General features: G+C 43.2%; 1 protein-coding gene across 3 annotated transcripts in view; it reads left to right on the top strand.

Annotated features, from left to right (window-relative positions):
• Window positions 1–24,027, top strand: part of LOC144128900 (tudor domain-containing protein 3-like) — a 142,054-nt gene that overhangs the window by 1,641 nt on the left and 116,386 nt on the right. For all 3 annotated transcript variants that reach the window (XR_013313841.1, XR_013313840.1, XM_077662687.1), the window contains exons 5-9: window positions 1,009–1,153; window positions 3,736–3,838; window positions 10,069–10,205; window positions 10,967–11,123; window positions 21,240–21,362. Coding sequence is in view for 1 of the 3 variants with exons in the window: in XM_077662687.1 (XP_077518813.1) it covers window positions 1,009–1,153; window positions 3,736–3,838; window positions 10,069–10,205; window positions 10,967–11,123; window positions 21,240–21,362 (665 nt within the window). In the remaining 2 variants the exon portion in view is untranslated. The remainder of the gene's footprint in view (window positions 1–1,008; window positions 1,154–3,735; window positions 3,839–10,068; window positions 10,206–10,966; window positions 11,124–21,239; window positions 21,363–24,027) is intronic.

Below are 24,027 nucleotides of genomic sequence, written 5' to 3'. Positions count from 1 at the left end.
AGTGTTTTCCACTAGATTCCTTTTTCTCTTCTTCTTGTCTTCCCTCGAGTGCATTGCAGCTCCCACAGTATGTTTCTCTCATCTGAGTGCATCATCACAAGAACTGAAAAAAACTTCAGTAGAGTTAGTTCTTGGGCTAGTTGGTATTGTTGATTGAAGTTCATAGTTCTTCAGTGCAACGGCACTTTTTAGCCAAGGAAAAGAAGACAGAAAAGAAGAAGGACGAACAAGGACGAACACAGCGCTGACTTACAACTGTTTATTCAGAGTCACACACACAGCTTAAATACTCTCAGACCTGCGCAGGCGCACACCGTAAAAGAACCAAAAAAGGAAAAATAGGAAAAACAATCTCATCATATCTTTATCGCAGAAACTTTGACAGGAACGCCTTTTCTGTATTATACAGAATGACTGAGGTATCGCTGACACACTCTGACCCAGCTTTTTTAATATAGTATGCCTCTATCGTTTCACGGGTTGTTTTTAATTTGCTTCTGCTTAGAATCCTCACTGCCGAAAACATCGGTGTGCAATTTTTGCAAGTTGCGCAGTGCTCAACAAGGTTAGCACCTTCCCTATTCCTTAAATCTCTTTCGTGTTCCCTGAGACGGTCGTTGACGCAGCGCCCCGTTTGCCCTATGTAGGACTTGCCACAAGTCAAGGGAATTTCGTACACAATGCCTGTGGCGCTTAGGGCTGTGTCTCCGGTGCTAATGTTCTAGGTGCCCTAAAGGAAGGCTGTGTTCGGAGATGTGGCCACACATGCATTTGTCTGTTACTCTTGCAAGCTAACCAAGAGCTTCATATTATTTTCATGCCGTAGCTTTTGTCTAACCTGCTTTCCATTCTCCATGTTCTTTCTCTGCACTACCTGCTTGAGCCACTCTTCAAGTGCCTTGTCAGTATACTTGAAAATGCAAGTGTATAGCTGTTATGTGTTCTGGGCATCCGCATTTTAGTTGCTGTTGCAGCTAACAGTGTTTGTCTGTGGGATTTTGCTTCCAGCCTGTCTACACCTCCTGGCAGCAAAATACTGCTCAAGAGTGAGCCGATTCCTGTTGTGAATGGCTTTCTCCTGCTGGCAGAGCGTAATTTCAAGTTTCTTGGTGGCAACGTGGCACACCTCATTGAAAAGTGGGAACTGGCCAAGGTAAGCGTGTCACACAAATGGTTTTTTGTTTCTGTACCTCAGATCTGTGAAAAATGTCACACCTTTGGCTCTTGTCCTTGTTTTTTCGCGTTGCTGAAATATCAGTCTACTTCAGCTCGCCCAGTTTTCTGTTCTTAACAATGTGTACACTGTCTTTATCCTGTTTGTTGCGGAGACTTGGTGGTATTTGTTTTTATGTGGTTTTAGCAAGGGGTTTAACTAGGGTAGTGTGGTGACTCCAGTGATGTTTTGATTAAGCTTTCTTTTTTTTTTTTTTTTCATGGCCTACTATGCAAAAGTAAAGTGTGCCAAAATTAGTTTATTTAAGACGTGTGTCAACTGTTTGGCGGGAGCAAGTTATTGAATATTGTCAGTTCACCACAGTACCAGTTTCATCTTTAGCCAGCTGTCTTATTTCTTCTAGACTAATCCTATATATATTGTTGTGTACATGTCGCATGTCTGTATTAATGGCTGGTCAAGGTAATTTTAAAATGATGGGAACTCAAAACTTTTTATTGCTTGTTTTTTCCTTAGAATAGTGCGCAAGATTTTATTACTCGTGTATTACCGTATAGAGTTTTGTGTGTGGCTGGTAAATAATCTACAGTTGAATTTCTTCTTCGTTGTAGCTTTGGTTTAAGTTTTAGCAGCCGAATCATGGCTATCACATTATAAGTGGGGTTAAGGTCATTTGAGGCATACAAAAACTGTGATTTATTAGCTGTTATTTTGTCTCGTGAACCTGACTGGTGTAAGGGATGTAACAAATTAGAACGATGAAGAAGCCATTATAGTTTAGTTTTTGTGTGCCTCCCGTGGCCTCAATCTGGCTTGTGACATCATAGTCACTGCTGGGCTGTCAACAACAAAGCCAAAACTATAACGTTCTCAGACCTTGCGTACATTATAATGTATATTTGTTGTTTATGAAGTCACTTCTGCGGTCTAAGTGCGACTGGAAGTCAGGGTGTGCTTACTCTGCTCCCATGAAGTCAGATTTTGAAGAACTGTGTAACAACAGGGATGCTCTGAGAAGACTTCTTAGTGGGTTTCTTTGTCTAGCTCAGCACCCAATTGCCAGATTGTCCCCAAGTTTCTTATGTTTTACTATGAGATTATTTGTAAATTTGATTTAAATATGCAGCCTGTTATGCCTGTATTTAACTAAATAGTATACGTCATAAGACATTGTTGCATGCTTCTGAAGGCACAGAGGCCTGAAGCAAAGAACATGGAGAAAATTCAGAGAGGAAGAACAGTTGGATGTATGGCTGCTAAATTTTTTATGTACATTGGCGGAAACATCCAGACTTCAGAAATGTATTTGGATTAACGTTGACAAACTGAAATTTTGCTGGTGTCTAAGAAGAATATAGGGGAATAAATTCAATAATAGATTGTTTTTTAGCCGTGGGTGAATTCAATATAGTGATTTATGTTTACTAATGTCTCTCACATTGCTCCAAAGAAAGAGCACACAACAAAAATTAAATGTTCCTACTCCTTTTACTTTCCTGGTTTATATACTGGGTTTTTCAGCGAACACTTTCAAAAATTTTCAAAAATAGGCTTTTTGGGGTAAAAATATGGCTTTTGCGGCATAGTATTATCAGTGTTGGCAGGCACCAGAAAACCAGTGGATCGTTTTAAGTTGTAAGCTGGTTAACTAATTTCCGATAACTAACCTTTTAACTATCACAGACAGGCAACTGGTTGCAATCAGAGATTTATAACCAGTCATTAGTAATAGCCATATCAGTTTTTATAATTTCAAAAACGTGATTACTCTTGCCGCTGTGGCTCGATAAAATTTGGCTGCATCGTGCGAAAATACATGCTCTTTTGAAAGCATACAGGCAAAGCAATCCCTCCAGTGCACATAACTAGTCGAAAAAGCCAAATTTTGTCGAGCCACAGCGCCAAGGGTTATCGTGTTTTTGAAATTCTAAAAACTGATAAAACTGATAACGGTGAGCTATTGCTAATGACTGGCTACAAATCTCTAACTACAACTATGTGCCCAACTATTTTAGTTAAAAGTTAATTATTAAAAATTAGTTAACCAGCATAATACTTAAGACGATTCACCGGTTTTCTGGTGTCCGCCAACACTGGTAATACTATGCCGCAAAATCCATGTTTTTACCCCAGAAAGCTTACTTCTAAAAAACTTTGAAAGTGTTCACTGAAACGTGTGGTATACACCTTCATTCATTTTGCCTGATTAAAACTTTGTGTATTATGTGTACAAGTACATAAAACCACTATTACATGCTTTGTGTTTGGGCAAAAGCTGCATTGATTGGGCTACGTTTTATGTTGTTATAATAAATGATAAAACGGCTGGCCGTGCTTTTGCCGCACACTGTGCTTAAACTGTAAAGTGCATGGCTGCTCTAGCATTCTGCTAAGCTGGCTGAGTCCCTTTTACTCCATACCCAACATCATAACCCTTGTAGGTTATGGCTTGGGTTGGCAAATTAGTTTAGTGGCCAAAGTATTTGGTAGCATTTGCCCCTGTATTGCTTGGCTGAATCTCAAACGACTCTTTAATTTCTTTTTTTTTTCTTGATTTCCAGAACTTAAGCCACCACAAACGGACTGCTGGAGAAGAGGGTGCTGCACCCGCATGGGTTCCCTTTGGCCAAAAGATAGACACTGGTGCTCTTAAAAACATCAAAGGCAAGTTGAAAGTCCTGAGGTCGCGCCCCTTAGCTTTGGCTCTGTGGCAGGTCTACATCTATGACATATCTCGTTGGGAGCTGAGTGGAATGTGCCTGATCAATGGAACAGTTGGGACAGTAATTTTTTTCATTAAAATGAAGTGGGGGACCAGACAGTTTCACATGAAGAAAACCATGCACATATTTACCGGAAATCAGATAAATAAAATCCTGTTCAAATGCTGGGGTTGAGCTGCAAACAGTGCTTTGTGCAAACTGGCTTTCTGGCTTTTTTTGTGTAAATTATGAAGTTCCACAAGGTGTGCTTTTATACTGGCTGCCTTTTTTCTGTTCTAGAAGGGTGCTTGCTGCTTTTTTTTTTCTTAGATAATGTATGTATCTGACTGGTTTTTGTATTTACTTTGACAAGATTTTGTTTTTATTCACGTGGGTTAAATGGAGCTAAACAGGCTTTCCAAAGACTTCGATGAACAGCTTATGCAATTGTGGTTATCTTACATCTATGAAGCCGGGTTCAGTAAAGTCAAAATTATGGAACCCTATGGTCAATAGTACCATCGTAACTTACCATATTTTTATTGTTTTTGGGAGGTCATTCACAGTAGCAGCCTGTGGTACAAATTAGTGTATGGGCCCAGTGCCAGTGTTGCATTTTTGGGACATACCGTTTGTATGCCGTGTACTCATTACTACATGGAGCTCATATACAAAGTCTGATGTCAACATGTTCTCGGAAGCCAGTGCTTTCCGGTCAGAATTTCTGGCATCACTGTGAGGAAGTTGTGTGAAGAAAAAGGGAATCTACTTCCACTTAGCAACTCCTCATGTCTCATTTTCTGACGAATTTTGCTGGAAAAATAGGCAATCATTTGTTGGATAAACAATTGTCTACTGTCCCTGGGCCTTCGAGTTGGTGCGAGGCCTTTCATTTGGTTTTTCGCGCAACTCGGAACTAGTTGCACAAAATAGCCAAAATGCCAGTTGTTTCGAATTCGTGACATAACGATTTCCCAAATTTTAGCGGTGCCAATAAATATTTGGTATCGGCTTTTGAGCGTGAGTGCATTAGCCAGCATCATGTAGAAGCAAGAATATTTTTTCTTTGATTTTTTTCATAATTTGGGCAGTAAAGGACAACTCTAGCATTTCACTCCTGCGAATTTTACTGAAACTTTCACAGTAGTTTCTCCAAACGGTTCTTATTTGGGCTGTGTGAATAGTAGACTTCTGGAACAGAATCGAGTATGAATAGGCTAGCTTTGCATCTGAAACAAATAAGAATAGTCTAATTAAAACTAAATTGAATATGAATTAAATATTGTATATGATTATTTGCTACTTCTGCCAGTATTCATAAAAATGAATATTCATCCAAACCAGCAAATTGGTCGAAGTCATGGAATTAAAGCCATGAATTTCGAAAGACGTAACATTGTTCTCCACCACGGGATATGCAACACGAATTCAGGATAACTCTATGACCGTCAAGCTATACTCATAGAAAAGTTACCTTTTGCTACTGACGACGGCAGCAAACAAACTAGCAATATCAGGAATGGAACTGCTGCACCATTTGTGCCATGCTACACCATAAGAATTTATTGGTGCCATCGTGGGGTGTAGATGGCAGATTGCACCTTAAATAATTACTTTTTCCATCTTGCTGCTTGCAGGAAATGTAGTGCTAAAAGCTTCAGTGTAGTTTCGGTTTTGACTTTTGCTTGGCTTCGGCTTGGCTGAAGCTCTTTCTTTGTTGTAGCACAGCTGCGCAATAGCTATGAATGCGTAATGTCATGTGATCGGCAGCATGGGGGATACAGCGGAGTCTATCTATCTGCAGAATCTTCGGTATTTTCGGCTGAGCCACAGTGGCCGCATGTAGTACTCGCCCCATGTTGATGCCCGTTCGCAGCAAGATGCATGAAGTGTCTTGTAAAGAAAAAAAGTTTATTCATATGCAAACCCTCTCCGCTAATGAAAATTGGAACTGCGCGTTGTTTACCCCGCTTGCTTGCGCTGATGATTCCTTTCCCAGTCGGGTGGTAGCTAGCGTGAGAGCACACTCCCGCTAACCTCTAGTAGAGCGTCACACCGGAATCTGAAACTACACTTCCAACGGCAATTCGGTTTGCTGTTTGCTGGTCATTCGGGCTGCATGCGAATGCAGAAGGCAGGAAGGTGCGCTGTTTAATCATCTTTGATCAGTGCTGGCCTTGTGATTGTGTCGTTGTATGTCTGTTGCTTTGAGCTATGTGCGTTCCGTGATGCCATACCGTGGGAAACTACTCAACGGAGAGTGCATTTCTTTTTTTTTTGCCATTGAGGGTTGTCAGTTTGGGGATCGGCTTTTATTCAAAGCTGACTTATATGCGGCAATATACAAGGGAGAGTTTTAGTATAACGAGGTCCGCTATCCTGATCCACGTCCGCGGGGCACCAGTGCGCATGCGCAGATTGCCCTAGGGCACCAGATGGCGTCAGGTGCTGGCAAGCTGCACACACGCTTGCCGCGTCGGGACCCATCAGCCCACACGCACTGGCGATGCGCAGTAGTGAATCACAGTAGCGGATCACGCAGTGCTAAACCCTGTACTAACTGGCAGGTGCAGGAAAGCTAAGGTGATGTTATGAATTAGACCTAATTAGCATCTTGCTCGTTACACTGCATTCGAAACAATCAAGCAGACTTTCTCTGGTGCATAACGCTGCTCGTTTGCTCTGTTATTTTGACACTACATATACAGAGCAATTACCTGCGGTGATGGTTCAGTGGCTTTGGCATTCCGGTGTTAATTCCAAGGTGGCGGGATTGAATCCCGGCTGTGGCGACCGCATTTGGATGGAGGTGAAACGCAAAAGGTGCCCGCATGCTATGTAATATCAGCACACATTGGACAACCCCAGGTGTTCTAAATTAATCTGGAGCCTCCCTACTATGGTGTCTCTCATAGCCCATGCATCACTTCAAAATGCTAAACTCCAGATATCATACTGTATTGTACTATACCAGACAAATAGCAATTAATAGTGTTCACATTGATTCACATTCAATTCTTTTCACAAACAGAAATGATGAATTTATTTCTGATCTTTAGCAGGTCCTGTTGGTGGACGCGAGTCGCACGCCTCTGTTTCCGCATGTCTGTACATGTACAAGTGCATTTGGTTCAAGCCAGCTGGTTTACTGGGTTGATGATCAACCTAATTGGGCAGTAGTTGAGTGCTGGGACATGCGTATGAAAAGAAGAAAGCGTGAGTTGAAAGTCTGTCATACAGACTTGCTTAAAGATGCTTTTGTCGAAGGGCTGCACTTGTGATGAGTAAAATACTAATGATCAGTAGAAAAATGCTTCATGTTATTGAGGACTCGCAGTTATCTCTCTATGCAGTATGATATGCGTGCGATGCATAAGTGGTGTTAGCTCCTATGTAACACTTCAGAGGCTGCGGTTGCGGATTCTTTCTCTTCCATCATTAATATGCGGGTGTAACCCTCGCATGGGAAGAAAAATATGGGGCCAAGGTAGCGGCAAAAAAGTCCTTGTAGTTGCATGACAACATGCAGTCATGATTCCGAACTCTTGTGTAAAAATGCGGACTGCATTCACTCTGGCTTGCAGGCAATAATAAAAACCCACTTGCCAGAACATGGAAGACACATGTAATAGCATTCAAGCTTGATGGTATCTTGTTTTCTCATGCAACCATGGTAGATATTGTTTGCACTATGCAATAGGGACAGTGCAAGTATTACCTGTTCTGAACCATTCTGGGGCCCTTTCAGATTATGGCCGCCGTGGTGGCTGCTGACCCGAAAGACGCGGGTTTGATCCTAGCCGCGGCGATTGAATTTGGTGGTGAAATTCTAGAGGCCCGTGTACACTGCGATATCAGTGCACGTTAAAGAACCCCAGGTGGTCGAAATTTCCGGAGTCCTTTACTATGACGTCCCTAGTAGCCTGAGTCTTTTTGGGACGTTAAAACGCCCATAAACCATAAACCATGAACCTTTCAGATTATGTTCACTGCATGCTGTATGACCACACTTCAGTGGGCTTGCATGCATTGAATCTACTGCCTTATTTATACTGCTCCAAAATACAGTTCATGTGCCTTTAGAGCTGGAAAAAAAAAAAGTGTTTTTGGTGCTCTCAACCTGCTCCAAACCTTCGTTTTGCCTGCTCCAAACCTTTGTTTTGCTTGCTTAAAACCTGCTCCAAACCTTCGTTTTGCCTGCTCCAAACCTTTGTTTTGCTTGCTTAAAACATGCTCCAAAATGCAGTTTTTCCTGCTCCTAGGATTGCTCCGGGAGGCAGTTTCTGAGCTCCACCCCTGCAGTATCAACGCTGTCACATGAATGGACTGCATCTCAGAACTGAACCCTGCTTTCTGCAGAGACTGATCATAGTGGCATACTGTGTGGCATTGGACTGGGTCCTCTCTTTAAACAGCCACCAAAGAAGACTCTGGCGTGCCCTGTTCGAACTTCGTGCCAAATTATTCACTCTTAGAAAGCTTTTGAACGAATTCAATTCGTTTTGAATAATTTTGAAAATGCACTATTTAGTAATTCATTCATCCAGTTGAAGAGAAGGATATTTGATTTTTCATTTTTTAATTATTTGCACACCCCTAGTTTTGACCCCTTTTGCTATATTTTACGGGCGGGAAGCATAAAGTTCCAGCGCAAATGAATTTTAAACTTTCCTATTTCTTGGCCTCAATTGGAGCCAATTGTATGAGCAACCTTGCATGTTTGATGTCACGAGCTGCATGTCCATTGGTATTCACTTTGCGTTTGCTGAAAAGAAAAATTTAGAGTTTGTTTTCGGTTATTTAGGAGAAATATTGACTGAAGATGGGGGGGGGGTCACAGGTGCCAATTTAGCCAATCAGCTTACACACAAGAGGTTTTGCGATAGTACTTGTGACGTCATACTTTGGTCAAAACTCAGTTTCTGTTTTTTCGTTTTTGCTGTTTTATAATTGTTTCCCTAATTTTTTTTGAAAAACTATTAATCGGAGCTAAAACAGGGAGGGAGGCCCAAGAAACATGTGTTGGTACACTCAAAATGTTTGAAAACCCTCCGGAGTTGCCCTTTAGAGGGCCAGGTGGAGATATAATACATAACTAGAAAAATTGTCTCTCTTTGACATTGTGTGGTAAAGTCAGTTTTCAATGGCACCAAGTTTCAGTGCACAAACTAACTGTTCCTGCATAAGTGTGTTCCAGTCATACAGGAAGCACCACTGTTGGCTCTGTGGTGGTGTTTCTACTGTTTTGAATCTGTTCCACAAGTTTGCACTCAACACAGCTCTACAGCAAGCCGAATATAACATCCATTTTCTTCTTTAAGGTGTTTAAAAGTAGTTCTAAAATGAGTGAAAATTTTTTGTATGCGGAAGATGCTTTCCGTTTTGTCAAAAATAGCGGGAAGAGTGGGAAAGTGAAAGAGTTGTTTTATGCTCAGTTATTGACAGCGTTGTTGCTTTTTGTAGACCCTCAAGAAGAGATGAGACTGTGGTATCGTGGAGCTGTATAACATGGTGGCAGTTCATATGTTCATATTGATATTCGTATTTTATGTTACTGTATTCCTTTGGCTTGCTAGTCCTGTTCACCAGTGTAGCTCATATAGCAGTCATTACGTACGGGCACTAGAAGTGCAACAACTGGTTTACTTTTAGGCTGAGGATGTTTGGGTGGCAGAATCGAATCTTTGCCATGGTGGTTGTATTTCAATGGAGGTGATTGCAAAGACGGCCATGTGCCGGATCCTTCCACTCGGGCGTTTTTCGTAGCCCACGGGCAGTTTTCAATTGTAAAAGCTTGCATACCACCAGCTGGCTGATTTAAGGTGTACCATGTCAGTTGTCATGTGCGTTGGTGTCTGTGGGGACAGTTTTAAAATCCAAGGTACAGTCCTTCGCGTACCCATGCTGGTGGTCTGTTGGTCACTGGGTGGGCGTGAAAGTCTGTGCTTCTGTCGAGGGGGGGAGGCAGGTGAAGCAGGGCATACATAACTATTGCCGTCACTTTTTTGTCCCTAGTGGTTATAATGAAAAGTCTGGTGGTTTCTTTTTTCACCGCTTTATTTAAATGAAGGTGTCATTGTGTTTGCTGAATGCGGTTAGTGAAAATGTGTGATAAATTTAACTGATCTCTCAATCTACTTTGAGTTTTCTCCTTGTGGTGTTATAGTTTTTGGCTTTGTGTGTCATTTTTAGGGGGCTTCAAGTCCATGGATCTCTGCCAGAAAGATACCAAGCCTAATGAGTCTTTTGAGAAGCATCGGCAGATGACGATAGCTGAAATATCTCGTGCAAAAGAGGGGAAAGTGAAAATCTTTGGAGGGGGCAAACAGGTGAGGCCTAGCATGCTCTTTTTTTTGCTAATTAATGCCTGGGTGTTTTTTCTTCATGTTGCATAAGTAAGTGTGCTTGTGTTGCATGCTTCTTTGCTTTTAGATAAAAAGGAACGGAGCAGTATTCTGTTCAACTCTCTTGAGCAAGGTTTATCTGATATTTGACCTTGTGGCAGAAATCTCGCATTGCTTGGATAGCTTTACTTACTAGCATTATACAGTGACATTGCTTTTTAAATGAGAAAGCATTTTATAGCGAAAGCTACATTGGCCACAAACTCGCAGTTTTGCCGTGCTTGCATTCCCACTGTGCTTGCACCGCACCACGTGACCAACCGCATGACGAACCACGTGACAGCAACTAGCCAGGCAACCAGACTAACCTGGACTTGCAATCAAGATTGACCAAGGCTAACCAAGCTACGCCTTAGCTTTCGCTACGTATATCCTGGCTCAGCTGAGCTAAGCCACTGCCAATTTTTATGCGCTAGACGCATCATTAGGCATTTTTTCAAAAGTCCTGTAGCTTCCTCAAAACTTTGCCCATGATTATTTCTGGTGAAATCCAGAAGCACTTCATATGTGTGTTGTGTATGGCTGAACTCTGCAACAGCTGTAAGCATTTGGTATGGGGAAACTCATGGGTAGAGAAATGGTTTTGCAGGGTGTGCTGATGTTGTACCTCTTTGAAAGCACTGTGTGTGGGCAGCATAGCTTTTACTGAAAGGCAGCCGATGTAATGATGTTTTGTTTCATTCTAGCAACCCCAAGATGGGGACATTGCTCAGCTTGTCAGCTTCGGCTACTCCGTGGATGCTGCTGTCCTTGCCCTCAAGACACACAACTGTGACATTGCTGCTGCAATGCAGGCACTAGAGCTGTCGGACAGGAACCGAAGGGAGCGTGCGAACAGGCCAGGTATGTATATGTGTGCAATCGTTTGGTTCTTCCTATTTCTTGTGCAGACGGAACTAAAGAAAAAACTGCTTGAAAACATAAGGGACTGTTTTCACTGGAGCTGTGTGAATAACAAATTTTTAGTTGTGAAACCAATAAGAATAATAAAAATTGGTTGCAAATAGAATATATTCGAATAATTTGGAATATCAGTACAAGTAGTTCAAAGTGAAGACAAATGCTTTCTCACAAAAAACAGCTACGAAGAGAGAGAGAGATATTAGACGTTTTTAGCATGCCGGAGACGTACTACTGGATACATATACCGGTTTACCGGACCCTTCTCGCGCATGCGCAGTGGCGTTGTTGGGGTGAGGGGGAGCCACTGCACATGCGCAGCCGGCGTCCGGTAAACCGGTATACGTCTCCGGTATGCTAAAAACGTCTATTGCAAACAAATTTTTTCACTCATCATCGGCACAATTTACTATACATGCAAGGCATGCCAGGCTTTTAAATAAGAGCAGGCTTGCTCCGTGGCTCGCACTGTACATGTCGTGGTTGTGATGGCTGGCTTCAAGCCCGATGTTTCTGTTGTGCACTTTTTTCTCGTGTTCTGTGGCTTAAGAAAGGTGGTTTCTGGATTATAATTGATGCAAATTGATAACGATCAAAGCAGTCTCCACAGAACGATCGTAGCAGCACATGCGGGCTTCACATTCACCTTTTCCGTTATCTGCCGCAAGTGAGGCTGCTCCCCAACGCGCCTTGTCTCTTATTGTAGGGATCTAAGATAGGAGGTTCACTGCCAGTCAGGTTTACAGCCAGCTGTTGACTGCGTTGTGCCACGAGTGCCGGGCCGCCTGGTATTGATTTTCCGACACTGAAGTCCGCAGATGCTGTGCCGCGGTGTCTCTCGATGGCTATCAGAGCCTTGATTTTATGAAAGCTCTAGCATTACTGTGTGCGGGTTTTTGCCGTGTTTTGCTGTTGGGTGGCAGGCGATTCTATAAGCAAGTTAACCTTAAATTTCAGGAATTAAAAAAAATTAAAATATTTTTTGATATAAAATGTTTGTTTCACTTCAGACTTCAGAATCATTGTTTTAATCATGGAAATATTTTTCACAGCACTGACTTTTGAGCTGTCCTACAACAGCATATTAAGCAAATGCGCTACCTACTATAACTTGTGCTAAAGCTTTAAACATTTGACATTGACTTTAAAATCACATTTTTCATCATGTGTGGTTGTTTATTGTTACAACGGGCAAATTTTATTTGTTCTTTTTGTGGAATTATGTGGTCGATGCAGTTGAATCTTCTCCCAGCTTCCAGAGAAGAGTGGCGGCTCTTTCTGAACGCACAAAATGCTATGCTTACGCATGAAAAGTTTAGAGCCTCTTGAACCTACGTAGCGGGTGTAAGTTTTTAGACGATAAACGTTTATAGTTAGTGTGCAAAAAGCAGTGTCGTGCATGTTGGACGCTAGGCATGTATGAGCTAACTCGTTTGATAAGTGCAAGGTACTGCTGTTTGCAAATGTCATGGCTGTTTGCCGCGAGATACGATGAACTAAAAATTTGTAATTTCTGAATGTTTTGGTGGTTCGAATCATTCGAACAGTGAAAGCGGTGTGAACTGAATGGCAAATATCATTAACGAGCTATTCGAAGTTTAGAATATTTGCCGACGTCGTTGGCGCCATTGGCATCATTGGTGTTGGCGTTGTGAGCGAAAAGTCCCCGAAGAAGCAACCTGGGTGGGCCGCTTAGGTCATGTGACATTGTAGTGTCATCACAACCTGCCCACTGGATTGTGAGCAAACTGACCACTGTGGCAGGTGGCGATTAAATTAATGACTGGTTGCGAGAGGTTGCTCAGGGAGAGCAACCTGGGTCGCACAAGCCCCACCGGTGGCAGCACCTGCCATTGTCAGGGTAGTTGCACATTTCTTAACCGCTGCACCGCTGCACCAGGAGTCGTATGAGGACTCCCAGGGATCTATGAACGTGAAGTCAAGAATGGCCAATTACGCATATATTTTAACCCATTAACACTATCGCATCATATCCTTGAGGCAGAGCTTAAGTGCCCGCTACAATTTTTTTTCACTGCTGCCAAACTCAGCTTGGGCATTTTTGTAGACATTAGTTTGACAACTGTAGCAGCTAGACTAGCATTTTGGAGGTTATGGATTATTTGGATAGGGTTGTTGGCTATGTACGTGTGCATAGCGATACTGCAGTTTTAACCTCTTGTACGCTGATAACTGCATGAGGGACAGATGGCAGGTTTAATGTACTGTTTGTAGCGGAGCACAGGTGCTCTGTGGAGGTGGTAAATAAGAAATGATACGCTTTGTAGATTTGAAATTACATCTGCCGCATTGGGATCGTTCCTTCTTTCAGCATAGTGCATGATGAATATTCTTTCTGGTACATGCATATATAAAGCAACTCGTGCTATATCCTGAGGTTCGTTCTGTGTGCTGTTGTGCACATGAGCCATTGCCAGCTTTGTCAGCTTACTGTAGTTCAGTGAATGATAGGGGACTCTGTGGTGGGGTTATGAGGAAAGGGCAGGCTCAGTAACTGTCACAATTAGGGTGGTCGTTGGAACCATTTTGTGAGTGAAGGTATGAAGGACGGGATGAAAGGAGGGAGAGAGAGAGAGAGAAAGAGTTGCCACGGTGGGGGCTCACGATTAATCCTACCACCGGGGTTTTATGAATGTGCATGTACATGGCATAGAACAAGGGCGTTTTTAGACTTCGATTCATCAAAATGCGGCCACCGCAGCTGCTATTTGATTCTGCCGCTTCATCCTCTGTGGTTCAATGCACCAGCCGTTGAACCACTGTAAGGGTCAGTAAGTCCTGATACGTAAGTCAGTGTGATGAGGGTCAAGTCTGGCACACATTGTGCACCACAAAAGGAATATTCGTTTTCTGAAGTTACATTTTCTGGGGGACCAAATCTTTTAGGGCTACGGTGTACCAGGTAAACCTTGTTAGGTAATGTTAGCTCATTTGACCTTCATTTCACTACGGAAACCGTTAGCTTTCACAGATACTAAATAGTGTGTGCTATTTTAGATTTTAGGTTGTGATATGTTGTGCGTGTTTTATATTTAATTTCACAGTGCTGCACCCTTGATCTTGAGGTTTCGAAAACTCATGGTCTGCATAATTTGCCAAGTGCATCAATTGTGTAAATTTATGCTCCAGATGAGCGTGTGTGGTTCACATCAGTTTAAGGCTCACAGATATTTTCAGAAAACTTCGTTTTGCTGTTGTGATGCACTTTCTTATGTAGATGATTGTAGCTTCAGTGTGGCATACCAGGTGGTAAGGAAGTTCCTGACTTGGCTAGAAATGCTCAGTTAGGCTGCCTTGCTGCCTTGCACATCTACAATTTAGATTGTGGTCGGGCTTTCTGTTAGCCGAAATCATTGTACCATCCCCAGAAAAAAAATGCAGAGCAAATAATTTTTGTCACATAAATGAAAGTTAGATATCAAGTGCTGCGTTTTTTTTTTTGGACCAGTCGAAATTCTCCCTGGGATGCGGTTGGAGGGGCTCTCCTTGTGATAAAAGGCTGTGACAGTGTGGCTTCTGCCACTTCTAGAAAACATTCTTTATGGCAACATAGGTTCTGTCTTTCCTTTGTTCCACCAGGCTGCCTTGAATGCGGTGTGATATGGGAGTTGTTTGACTGTGAGATGTTGTGTCTTGATTGACAAACTTTAGCAAAGGATTTCAACTTCATTAGCTCACCTCCTCACAGGTGATCTTGGCTGCTGCTGACCATTTACTACATACATCTACAACACATCTTGCTTGGGCTTGCTCATTGTTTGCTCTCTGGCATGTACATTTTGCGACTTCAGGAAGTTCAGCGTCTGCTAAATATACTGAAAATTTGAAATGTGATGACATCACTAAAAATCATGCTCTCAAAAGATGTGATTTGTGGTATTTTATTGTTTACAGCATCAGTTGTTGTATAGCCAAACCCTCCCGAGATCTCATGGCCATTGTCTGCATGCAATTATGGATCACATAGTAAAGCCACGTGACCAGTTGCAATGTGACAATGTGACCCTTAGATGTAAATGGGTCGTTTCCCCTTTGAGGCTTTTGAAAAATTTCAAGAAATGTTCGGTCTCATCCCAAGATGGAAATCCCAATGGTGGTTGCCCACCATTGAGTTCCACCAAAAGCTTCCAAAGGATTCAGGAGAACCTTTGCTTGTTCCTGACCGTTTTCAGTGCGTTCATTTGTTATGCAGTAGAGTATCAATGATATGGTCGCAGGTGATATAAATTTTTGAATGACAGGAATTTGTAAAATTTCCTGGACAGAGTGCTTTTTGTATAATGCGCTGAATTTCGAATGTTCCGAACGCTCACCTGTGCCACCATGGATGGTATGAATGCACAAGTCGTGATCTTACCCTTGGGCACTAGGCGCTGCCTGCATATCGCCAACGTCATAATCAAATTGTATTATGTCGTAATCGCCAGTTGCACAGTATGAACCGTGAGCAGTGAGTGGTGGCCTGGCTGTAAATAAATATTGTTAGCCATAAAAAGGTCTACATGAATGCATTTCCCATGCTCCTGCATAAAGAGGCCGTTTGTTTTGTATGATACGAATTTCGGATGATATGAATATTTTTCGCGACCTTGTGAGATTCTTTTCCTTGGATTCTACTGTACTGCAATTCACTCATTGCTAAATCCTACTGGATATGCCTTATTGAGCAAAAGTATCTTAAAACATAATACTGCAGTGTTTTTTCTCTGCAGTAAAATGGCTTATTTCAATTTAGGAGAAAGATGACTGATGCCAACCAAGTTAATTTTGAAGAAAAAACACGACGTTTCGAGACCGGCTCGGTCTTTTCTTCATGGTGTGACTATGGGCGAGGCGCAGCTTGGCTTTTTAAGCCCTCGTATGGGGACCGAGCTGGTCCCGAAACGTCGTGCTTTTTCTACAAAATTAACTTGGTTGATGTCAGTCATCTTTCTCCTAAATTAAATTTCCCAGCCAGACAGACTTCTGTCAGATGTTTTCTTTTAAGGCTTACTTTAAGCATAAAATGCTCACGAGTGGGATCAGGCAACTTTCTGCAAAGCTTTTATATTTCCTTTCAGTTATTGCAATCCTCACCATGCCACAGTCTATCATGGCCTTAATAATAAATGGACTCGTAGTTTAGATGGCAGTTGAAATGTTGACCTTCTGGTTTTATGACCCCTGCTCAGTAGACTGAGAAGTGAGTGCGTTAGCACTTGCATGCACTTCAACAAGCTAATCGTTGGCAAACTTAGCGGGGCATATTGAAGGGAGAACGAAATTCCTGAAATTCACATTAGGAAAGATGGCGACAACAGTTTTGCTTCATACTTAGTCCTCTTCCGGCATTGAAATAGGCTATATTTATTTCTTCCTCTCTTCAGTTCTTATATTCAGTAGTTTTGACGCGATAGCATTAGGCTCCTGCTTTTCGAAAAATTCGATGTCATCGGCAGTGTTGGTGGTGGCACTAGCGTTGTGAGTGAAAAAGCAGGTGGCCCGCCTGTCACCAAGGTCACATGACCTTGTGATGTCATCACAACCTGCTCAAACATGCAGAGGTAATTATGATACCCAAGCCAGTCAATGAAAGGATCACAAACTACATGGAGAACAAGGGATATTACCCTGATGCTATGTTTGGCTTCAGAAGTGGACTGTCCATGCAAGACATACTCCTACAATTAAAGGAGAAAGTTCTCACTGAAATACCAAGAAGTGGAGAACACATAGTACTAGCGCTCGACATAAAGGGAGCCTTCGATAACGTAGGACATGCGGCCATCAAGGAAGGTCTCACTAACATTAACTGCGGAAACAGAGCTTTTCGATATGTCAAAGCCTTCTTCACGGAACGGACGGCTACGATAGGCATCAAAAACACAAGATCTGAGAGCGGTGCCAAACAAGGGCGCCCCGCAAGGCTCAGTAATATCATCACTACTATTCAACATAGCGATGATAGGACTTATGAAAGTACCCGATAAAATAGAAAACATCAGCTACGCAATGTTTGCAGATGACATAACAATATGGACAACCACAGGCTCCCTAGCAGCAAAAGAAGAGCAGCTACAAAAAGCGATCGGCCATACTGAACAATACACCAGGGCCAGAGGACTATCGTGCTCAGTTGAAAAATCAGAATACGTAAGAATAAAAAAAGGTACATGGAAATACGGCTCCAAAATCGCCCTGAAACTCTGAAACGAGACAATACCTGAGAAAACGGAAGTCAGAGTGCTTGGAATGTGGCTGCAAAACACAGGACGATGTAGCAAAACCATCACCTCTCTTAAGAATACAACAGAGCAAGTCGCCAGAATCGTGTGAAGAGTCGGCAGTAAAAAGAAGGGGGTGAGAGAACAGGATACCCTAAGACTCATAGACAGTCTCATCACGAGCAGGGTAACGCACAGTCTCCCCTACCACGAACTAAACAAGCAAGAGACTCTACAAATCGACACCATACTACGCAAAGCTACAAAACGGCACTCAATCTTCCAATGTCAACGCCAACCGAAAAGCTAATGGCACTTGGAGTATCGAACATCTTCGACGAACTACGAGAAGTGCAACGTAGTGCGCAACTAGACAGACTCACTCAAACCAGAACGGGAAGACACCTGATGGAGAATTTAGGGCTATCCCTGGGCACACAAAAAGACAAGGAGCAGATTAATAATGAAGAAAGAAACAACATCCTTGTAAGACCCATCCAGACACATGGACTCCAATATACACCATGAAAGACGACAAGCCAGAGTCCGAGCACTCAGCAGGGAATTCAGCCACAATCCCAGCGTAGCCTACACGGACGCAGCTAAGTACCGATACCAACGCAAAACGATCGCTGTTGTAACAGACGAAGAAGGGAAAGAAATAACCAGCGCAACGATAAACCGCCCAAGCATAGAGGCAGCTAAAGAAGCCGCCATTGCTCTGGCAATATCGCACGGCAACGCAACAGGACAGAACCTCACTATAGTGATGGACTCTAAACAAGCATGCAGAAACTACACAAGAGGCAGGATCTACAGCATCGCCAATCATATTCTACACAAGATGAGAAGACACATAAACACTAAACGTAACATAGTATGGGTTCCGGGACATCAGGGGATGAGGGGCAACGTGGCAGCAGACGAGTTAGCTCGAGGGTACGTCAACCGAGCAGATTCAACACTTTGCACCACGGGCACCTTTGACCATGTTACCCCTACGTACTCAGACATACTCGGTCATTACAAGGGTCAGGGGATGCTACCCAGCCCCTCACAAAAGTCTATCCAAAGAGGAGGCGGTAGACTGGTGCAGACTACAAGCCCGGTACCTACCTGCACCTGCACAAACTACACAAGATTTTCTCTACACAATATGCAGATGAATGTCCGTTGTGCCAGGGTAAACCTACACTAGAGCATGTCACATGGACCTGCCCTAAGGCAGACTTAGAGCTAAAATAGACCACCCGAGTTTGATGCAGTGGGAGCACTTGCTGGCCAGCCAGGACGAGGAAGTGCAATGATTTCTCGTACGCTGAGTCACGCTGGCAGCTGTCAAGTGCGGCATCCTGGACCGAAGATCGACCGTGGCGCCCAGTGACCCGTTAGGGTCACGAACATATTAAATTTGTCGCCAATAAAGTTTTTTCCATCCATCCATCCACCGGCTTGTGAGCAAACTGCCCACAGTGGCAGGTATCAGATAAATTAATGACTGGTTGCAAGAGGTTGCTCGCGAAGAGCAACCTGGGTCTCACAAGCCCCACCGGTGGCGGCACCTGCCATCGCAGGGCAGTGGCGCATCGCTTAACTGCTGCACCACTGCGCCAGGAGTGGTATGAGGACTCCCAGGGATCCATGAATGTACAGTAGAGAATGACCAAGTTTGCATATATGGGCATTAACCAATTAATGCTGTCGTGTCGTACCCTTATGGCAGAGTTTAAGTGTCCCCTTCAGTTTTTGTTTAGGGCAGTAAAAACCCAAAGGTTTGATTTCACAGTGAGTACTTTTCGTTAACTGGTTGTGAAAAAAGAAAAAACTTTGCTTATTCAGTGGAAGGAGGCTTTCTCATATTTTCTGTATTGCGTTTGCAGAGGAAAATTTCAAGTGCATGGATGTATATGATATGCAATACATTGCTATTTAATTTTGTCTGGCTAGTGCACCAGCTCGTCTGTCAGTGGGGTGACATCTTGCACAGTGGGTGACGCAGATAATAGCTGTGCAGTTGTTTCATACTGGTTCTTAGAACAGGTCTCAAGTTGTGCTGCTTTTACGATAACATATAATAAATATCCGGTGTACAGCCTGAGTTATGTCATGCTTGATAAAATGGGCAAGGATGTGGCTGTGGTTGAGATAGATGATGGAAATTACAAAAAAAAACCACTAAAATGATTTTATTTGTAGGCAGCAATTTATAGTCATTGCATTAAGGGCAAAAATGACAAAAGGATGTGTGGGCATTTTTTAGAGCTACATCTATGAGGTAGTTGATCGGAATGGCAAAGAAGCTGATTAAAGCAGTTCATAAACAAAGGAGGGTTCACAAATCAGCCATACTTTTCTTGATATCAGCATTCAAAAGCAGCACTTACATCTTAACAGGAAAGAAGGGACACAGTGTTGTGCTGACTAATAGCTGTGCGTAAACTTATATACATTACTGCCGTGCAAAGGAAGGGAAATGTGCAGAAAGCATTACAAATGTACGTGAAACTAACATACTATTAGGATCAATATAATGCGAGACATGGAAAAAAGTTTACTGTAGCTCTGCTTCGTGACCCAGCCGCTTGGTGTTGTTACCTAGCGGATAGAGCGTGCATCTCTCCTCAAATGAACCTTGACACGTTTTCAGGTGATTGGAATATGTGACAGCATGAAAATAAATTTTTTTCTGCACACTCGCATCTCATAAACTTTTGACCGCGATTGTAGATAAAACGAGTTTTGTGTACATTTTCTTATCTCTTGCATGGCAGTGATGTATATAAGACATGCATATGCAATTAAATATGGTTGTTGCTGGTCTGGTGTATCCCTTCTTCTTCGTAATGCTTCACCATTGACCATGCTTCAACCAACCTCACCTTTCATCTTGCGAAGGCACTTTTCCTGATAGGTTGCCATTATAATGCATTTCTGATGAGTTGTCTCAAAGCCACAGCAGACGTTGGGCATGGCCTGTAGGCGCACGTGCTATCCATGTGCAAACTTCCTTTTTATTTTCCACACTCTGGGCTGGCTTTTACATTGGCTCCTACATTTTTGTAAGGAGCCAATTGTTTCTGTGATGTCAAAAAATGAAATTGCCACATGTCTTGCATATTGTCAGAACAGTGGCATTCAGGATGGAAGCCGAAGCAAACGATGCTTGGTACTAGCCACCACCTATAGTAAGAGTTCTAATCTCAATACTAGGGCACTATAAATCTCATCGAAATTTTGGTACAGTTGGGCTCTGCAATGCCTTCGGCAGCGAAGTGAGGTAAAAGGGAAGGCTGCCGCTCGGCTTTCGCAGGTTTGCTTCACCACATAACAAGCTGTGCATTGAAAGCTGCCTTTTTCATATAACAGTGGTGTTGCGTGGAAAATGAGTACAGGAGGCCGGGAACTCTCACGCACCCACGTAGATCTCATCACGCGGATCTACAACGCTAGTGCAGCCAGCAGGCTCCCGAGGCCGCGCAGGCAGCCTGTGCACTTGCGTGAGACGTGATCACGGGAATGCCATAAAGAGACACATCACTTGCAGGGGAGCAGCGCTGTCCGATACATCAAATGTGCGGTTAACAGGAGTTCGGTAAATGCGCACAACAGTGCTGTACTTTTTCACGGGATTTTCAAAACGATGTTGTTACAGTTTGATATCAGCAGTAATTCGATATACCTGGTTTTCATATATCCAGGATCAACTATACTTACACTCTTGAACATGGTGGGGGGTATGCCCTTGCTTCTTTTTTCTGAGCTTTCTTTTTGCTGTGTATTCGTTTTTACAGCATAAAGTGTTGAGGTTTTGCCTTGATGTGTTTGCTTACCACAGAGACCGGCCGCAAGCGACGTGAGTCGAGAGACCGGGATTCTGCTGATGAAAAGGCTCCTAGTCGACCATCAGGGCCCAGTACCCTCTTTGATTACTTGCAGAACCAGATATCTCTACCTAAAGGTAAGAAAGAGCCCGTCTGGTCCACTGCCAGCTCGAAAAAAAATTCAGCGTTAACTCATGTTTTTGGAAAGCCTGTATTTGTGCCTGATATTTGGATGGACATCCAGCTGATTTATGTTGTCTTGCTGTGTTGATCTCTTCCACAGGAAAGGCATGTGCAGGGTCTTGAGCCCTCAACTTTGACACACTTGAAGTGTTTGTGGTGGGGAATGGTGCTTGCACTTGCAAACAGGGGCTAATGAACCATTTCGCAGCAGTAATGGCACGCACTGTGCTGGGTGTCTGGTTGGAATCTTCGACGAGTCGATTTTACAAGTGTTCGTGTGATACGCGTCAAAACTTAACCTCTCAACCCACACATTCTTCTTTCTGGCGATTTTATGAAAATCGAATTGTTTGGTCTGGCATGTTAGGTTTATGGAAACAAGTTTTTTTTTTTTAATAGTAAAACATGGGTTCTGTTCGAGAATTTGAACAAAATTATATTGAAAAAAAGAAAAAACTGGTATATTAATTTTATGAAAATTCACTCAGTACACACATGCAATGAAAACGTCAAGGGGAGGCATGCGATGTCATCCGCCTCCCCAAAAATTTGCCGGGCCACACATAATTTCCTTCCTTGAGAGCGTGATGAGCAGGAGGTTTCTTGATAATGCATCCTGTTTGCGGACCCCTCATTGGTTAGATCCGATAAACTTCGTATGAAAAGCTCCCACCGCTCTATTTTGTGCATTTGATTCATTTTACCTTTATGACGATCAATGTCACAAAGGCATCATGCATGCCCAAAATTGGCCCTCTATACCGAACTTTTCTTGTTCGCACCACCCCATTACGGATATCCTGGCGCTGTCCATGCACACTTATCTCTCTGTGTTGTGACAACAAGCTTACTATGGTTATTAGAAGCTGTCTGATCTGTGGACAAGCATTTTTTATTTCAACCGTTTCTTGCTCAGTTGACATTTTATGACTGTAAAGATGGTGAAAATGACATTTTGTTATTTATGTGCAGAGGAAAACACCTATAACGTAACCACTTATAATGTGGGACAGGATATACAGTCGACGACCGAAAATTCGGACGCCTGATTTTTCGGACATGCTTGATTATTCGGACTTTTTCGTGGCACCGCGACATGGCCCATAGAGCCAATGTATAAGTGCGCCTAAAATTTCGGACGCACCGCAACTGATTGCTCGATTTTTCGGATCTCGTTTGCACTCGCCGCCAATACCAAGCCGCCATATAATACGTACAGTGGGACCTCATTAATTCAAACTGCAGGAGTGATCAAATAATTGACCAAAGAAAACAAAATTCAAGCTTAAAGGGAGCCTCTTGTAATGCTGAAATTCTGCGCTAGTCAGCACATTGCTCCCGTGAGGTTTCGAATTCGTACTGTTCTTAAATGTGTTCCGCCACATGAACTTGAACAGTTCGCGGAACTCATCTGTGCCGAGTCTTGCATCCTGAATAGGGAAATAGGCAGCAACAAAGCGTGTGAGAGGCGTATGGCTTCACGGAGACAGCAAGCGCGGGAGGAAATGGTGGTGCATTTCAAAGTGAGGTCAGCTTACTCGCGGCAAAACGCACCGAAACCCTGACTTTTCTATCGCAAAACTGTAAACAACTGGCGTTTTAATGACAGTCAAGACGCCTGTCATTATACGCAAGCCACCACAGAGTGATATCGCCAGATGCGATGCCGATTTTGGCTCTAGTTGCTACGCCTAATGACGAAGGCCAACGCGGACGGAGCACTTGCTTCGACTGTTTCTTGGTTCTTATTGTTTCACCATCATCGTGTTCTCGTTCCAGGCCCATCGTACTGTGGGCGCAGTGCAGTTCCCGCAGCGATGTGTTCGCTTTCCTGTTTAGACTTTGTCCCAACCCGTGCGTTCATCGGCGACATGCTGAGGGCACACAGCCAGGCCGAGCTCGTGAAAGCAGCCGCCGCCCGTCGTCTGTACACATGTCGCGTGGCAAAATTTAGTCATTTGGAGCTTTAGAATGTGTGCAATACAACTGACCTCTTCCTCCAGCATATTGATGATAAGTCGTGTTTTTTCGGTGAAATTTGATTTTCCAGACTGCCTGATTTTTCGGTCGTTTTCATGGTCCCAAGAGAGTCCAAAAAATTGGTCGTTGACTGTAATGCGGTTTTTGTCGGCCACTGGTCTGCCTTTCATAGGACTCAGTATAAAGACACACCACTTAGTAATATGCAGTCGTGTGAAGTGAAATACCGGTTAGAGTGCGGTTTTGAAGTCCACTCAGTGACCGCGCAGAATAGCAAGTGCGTGTCTCTGCGTGGCGCCGGGGGCTTCTGAGGTACGTTGCCGCTTGCTCCACAAAATAAACACAGCGAAAAATCTTGTGATGGTTGATGATGCCTCAGAAAACTTATGTTTTACCATACCGCGCTGTGCAACTGCAAAAGTTAGCACGACCGCCTTCACGAAATTGGGCATGCGCAGTTCCACAGTAGCTGTTCCAGTAACCTCAGCGGTCGCGCTGAATGCAGTATGCTAAAACTTATCAAAGCGTGCAGCGCACTTAGTGGTTTAATTTTTGTGCAGGTGTAAATACAATGTTTCTGGAAGGGAAGCTACCCATCTGGCGTGTACTTAGACAGGAAGAAAACAATGTTTTGGTTAT

The sequence above is a fragment of the Amblyomma americanum genome, chromosome 4 (genome assembly GCF_052857255.1).
Source record: "Amblyomma americanum isolate KBUSLIRL-KWMA chromosome 4, ASM5285725v1, whole genome shotgun sequence".
Taxonomy (NCBI): domain Eukaryota; kingdom Metazoa; phylum Arthropoda; class Arachnida; order Ixodida; family Ixodidae; genus Amblyomma; species Amblyomma americanum.
Note: the sequence above shows the minus strand (reverse complement) of the source record. Positions and strands in the feature narration are given on the sequence as shown.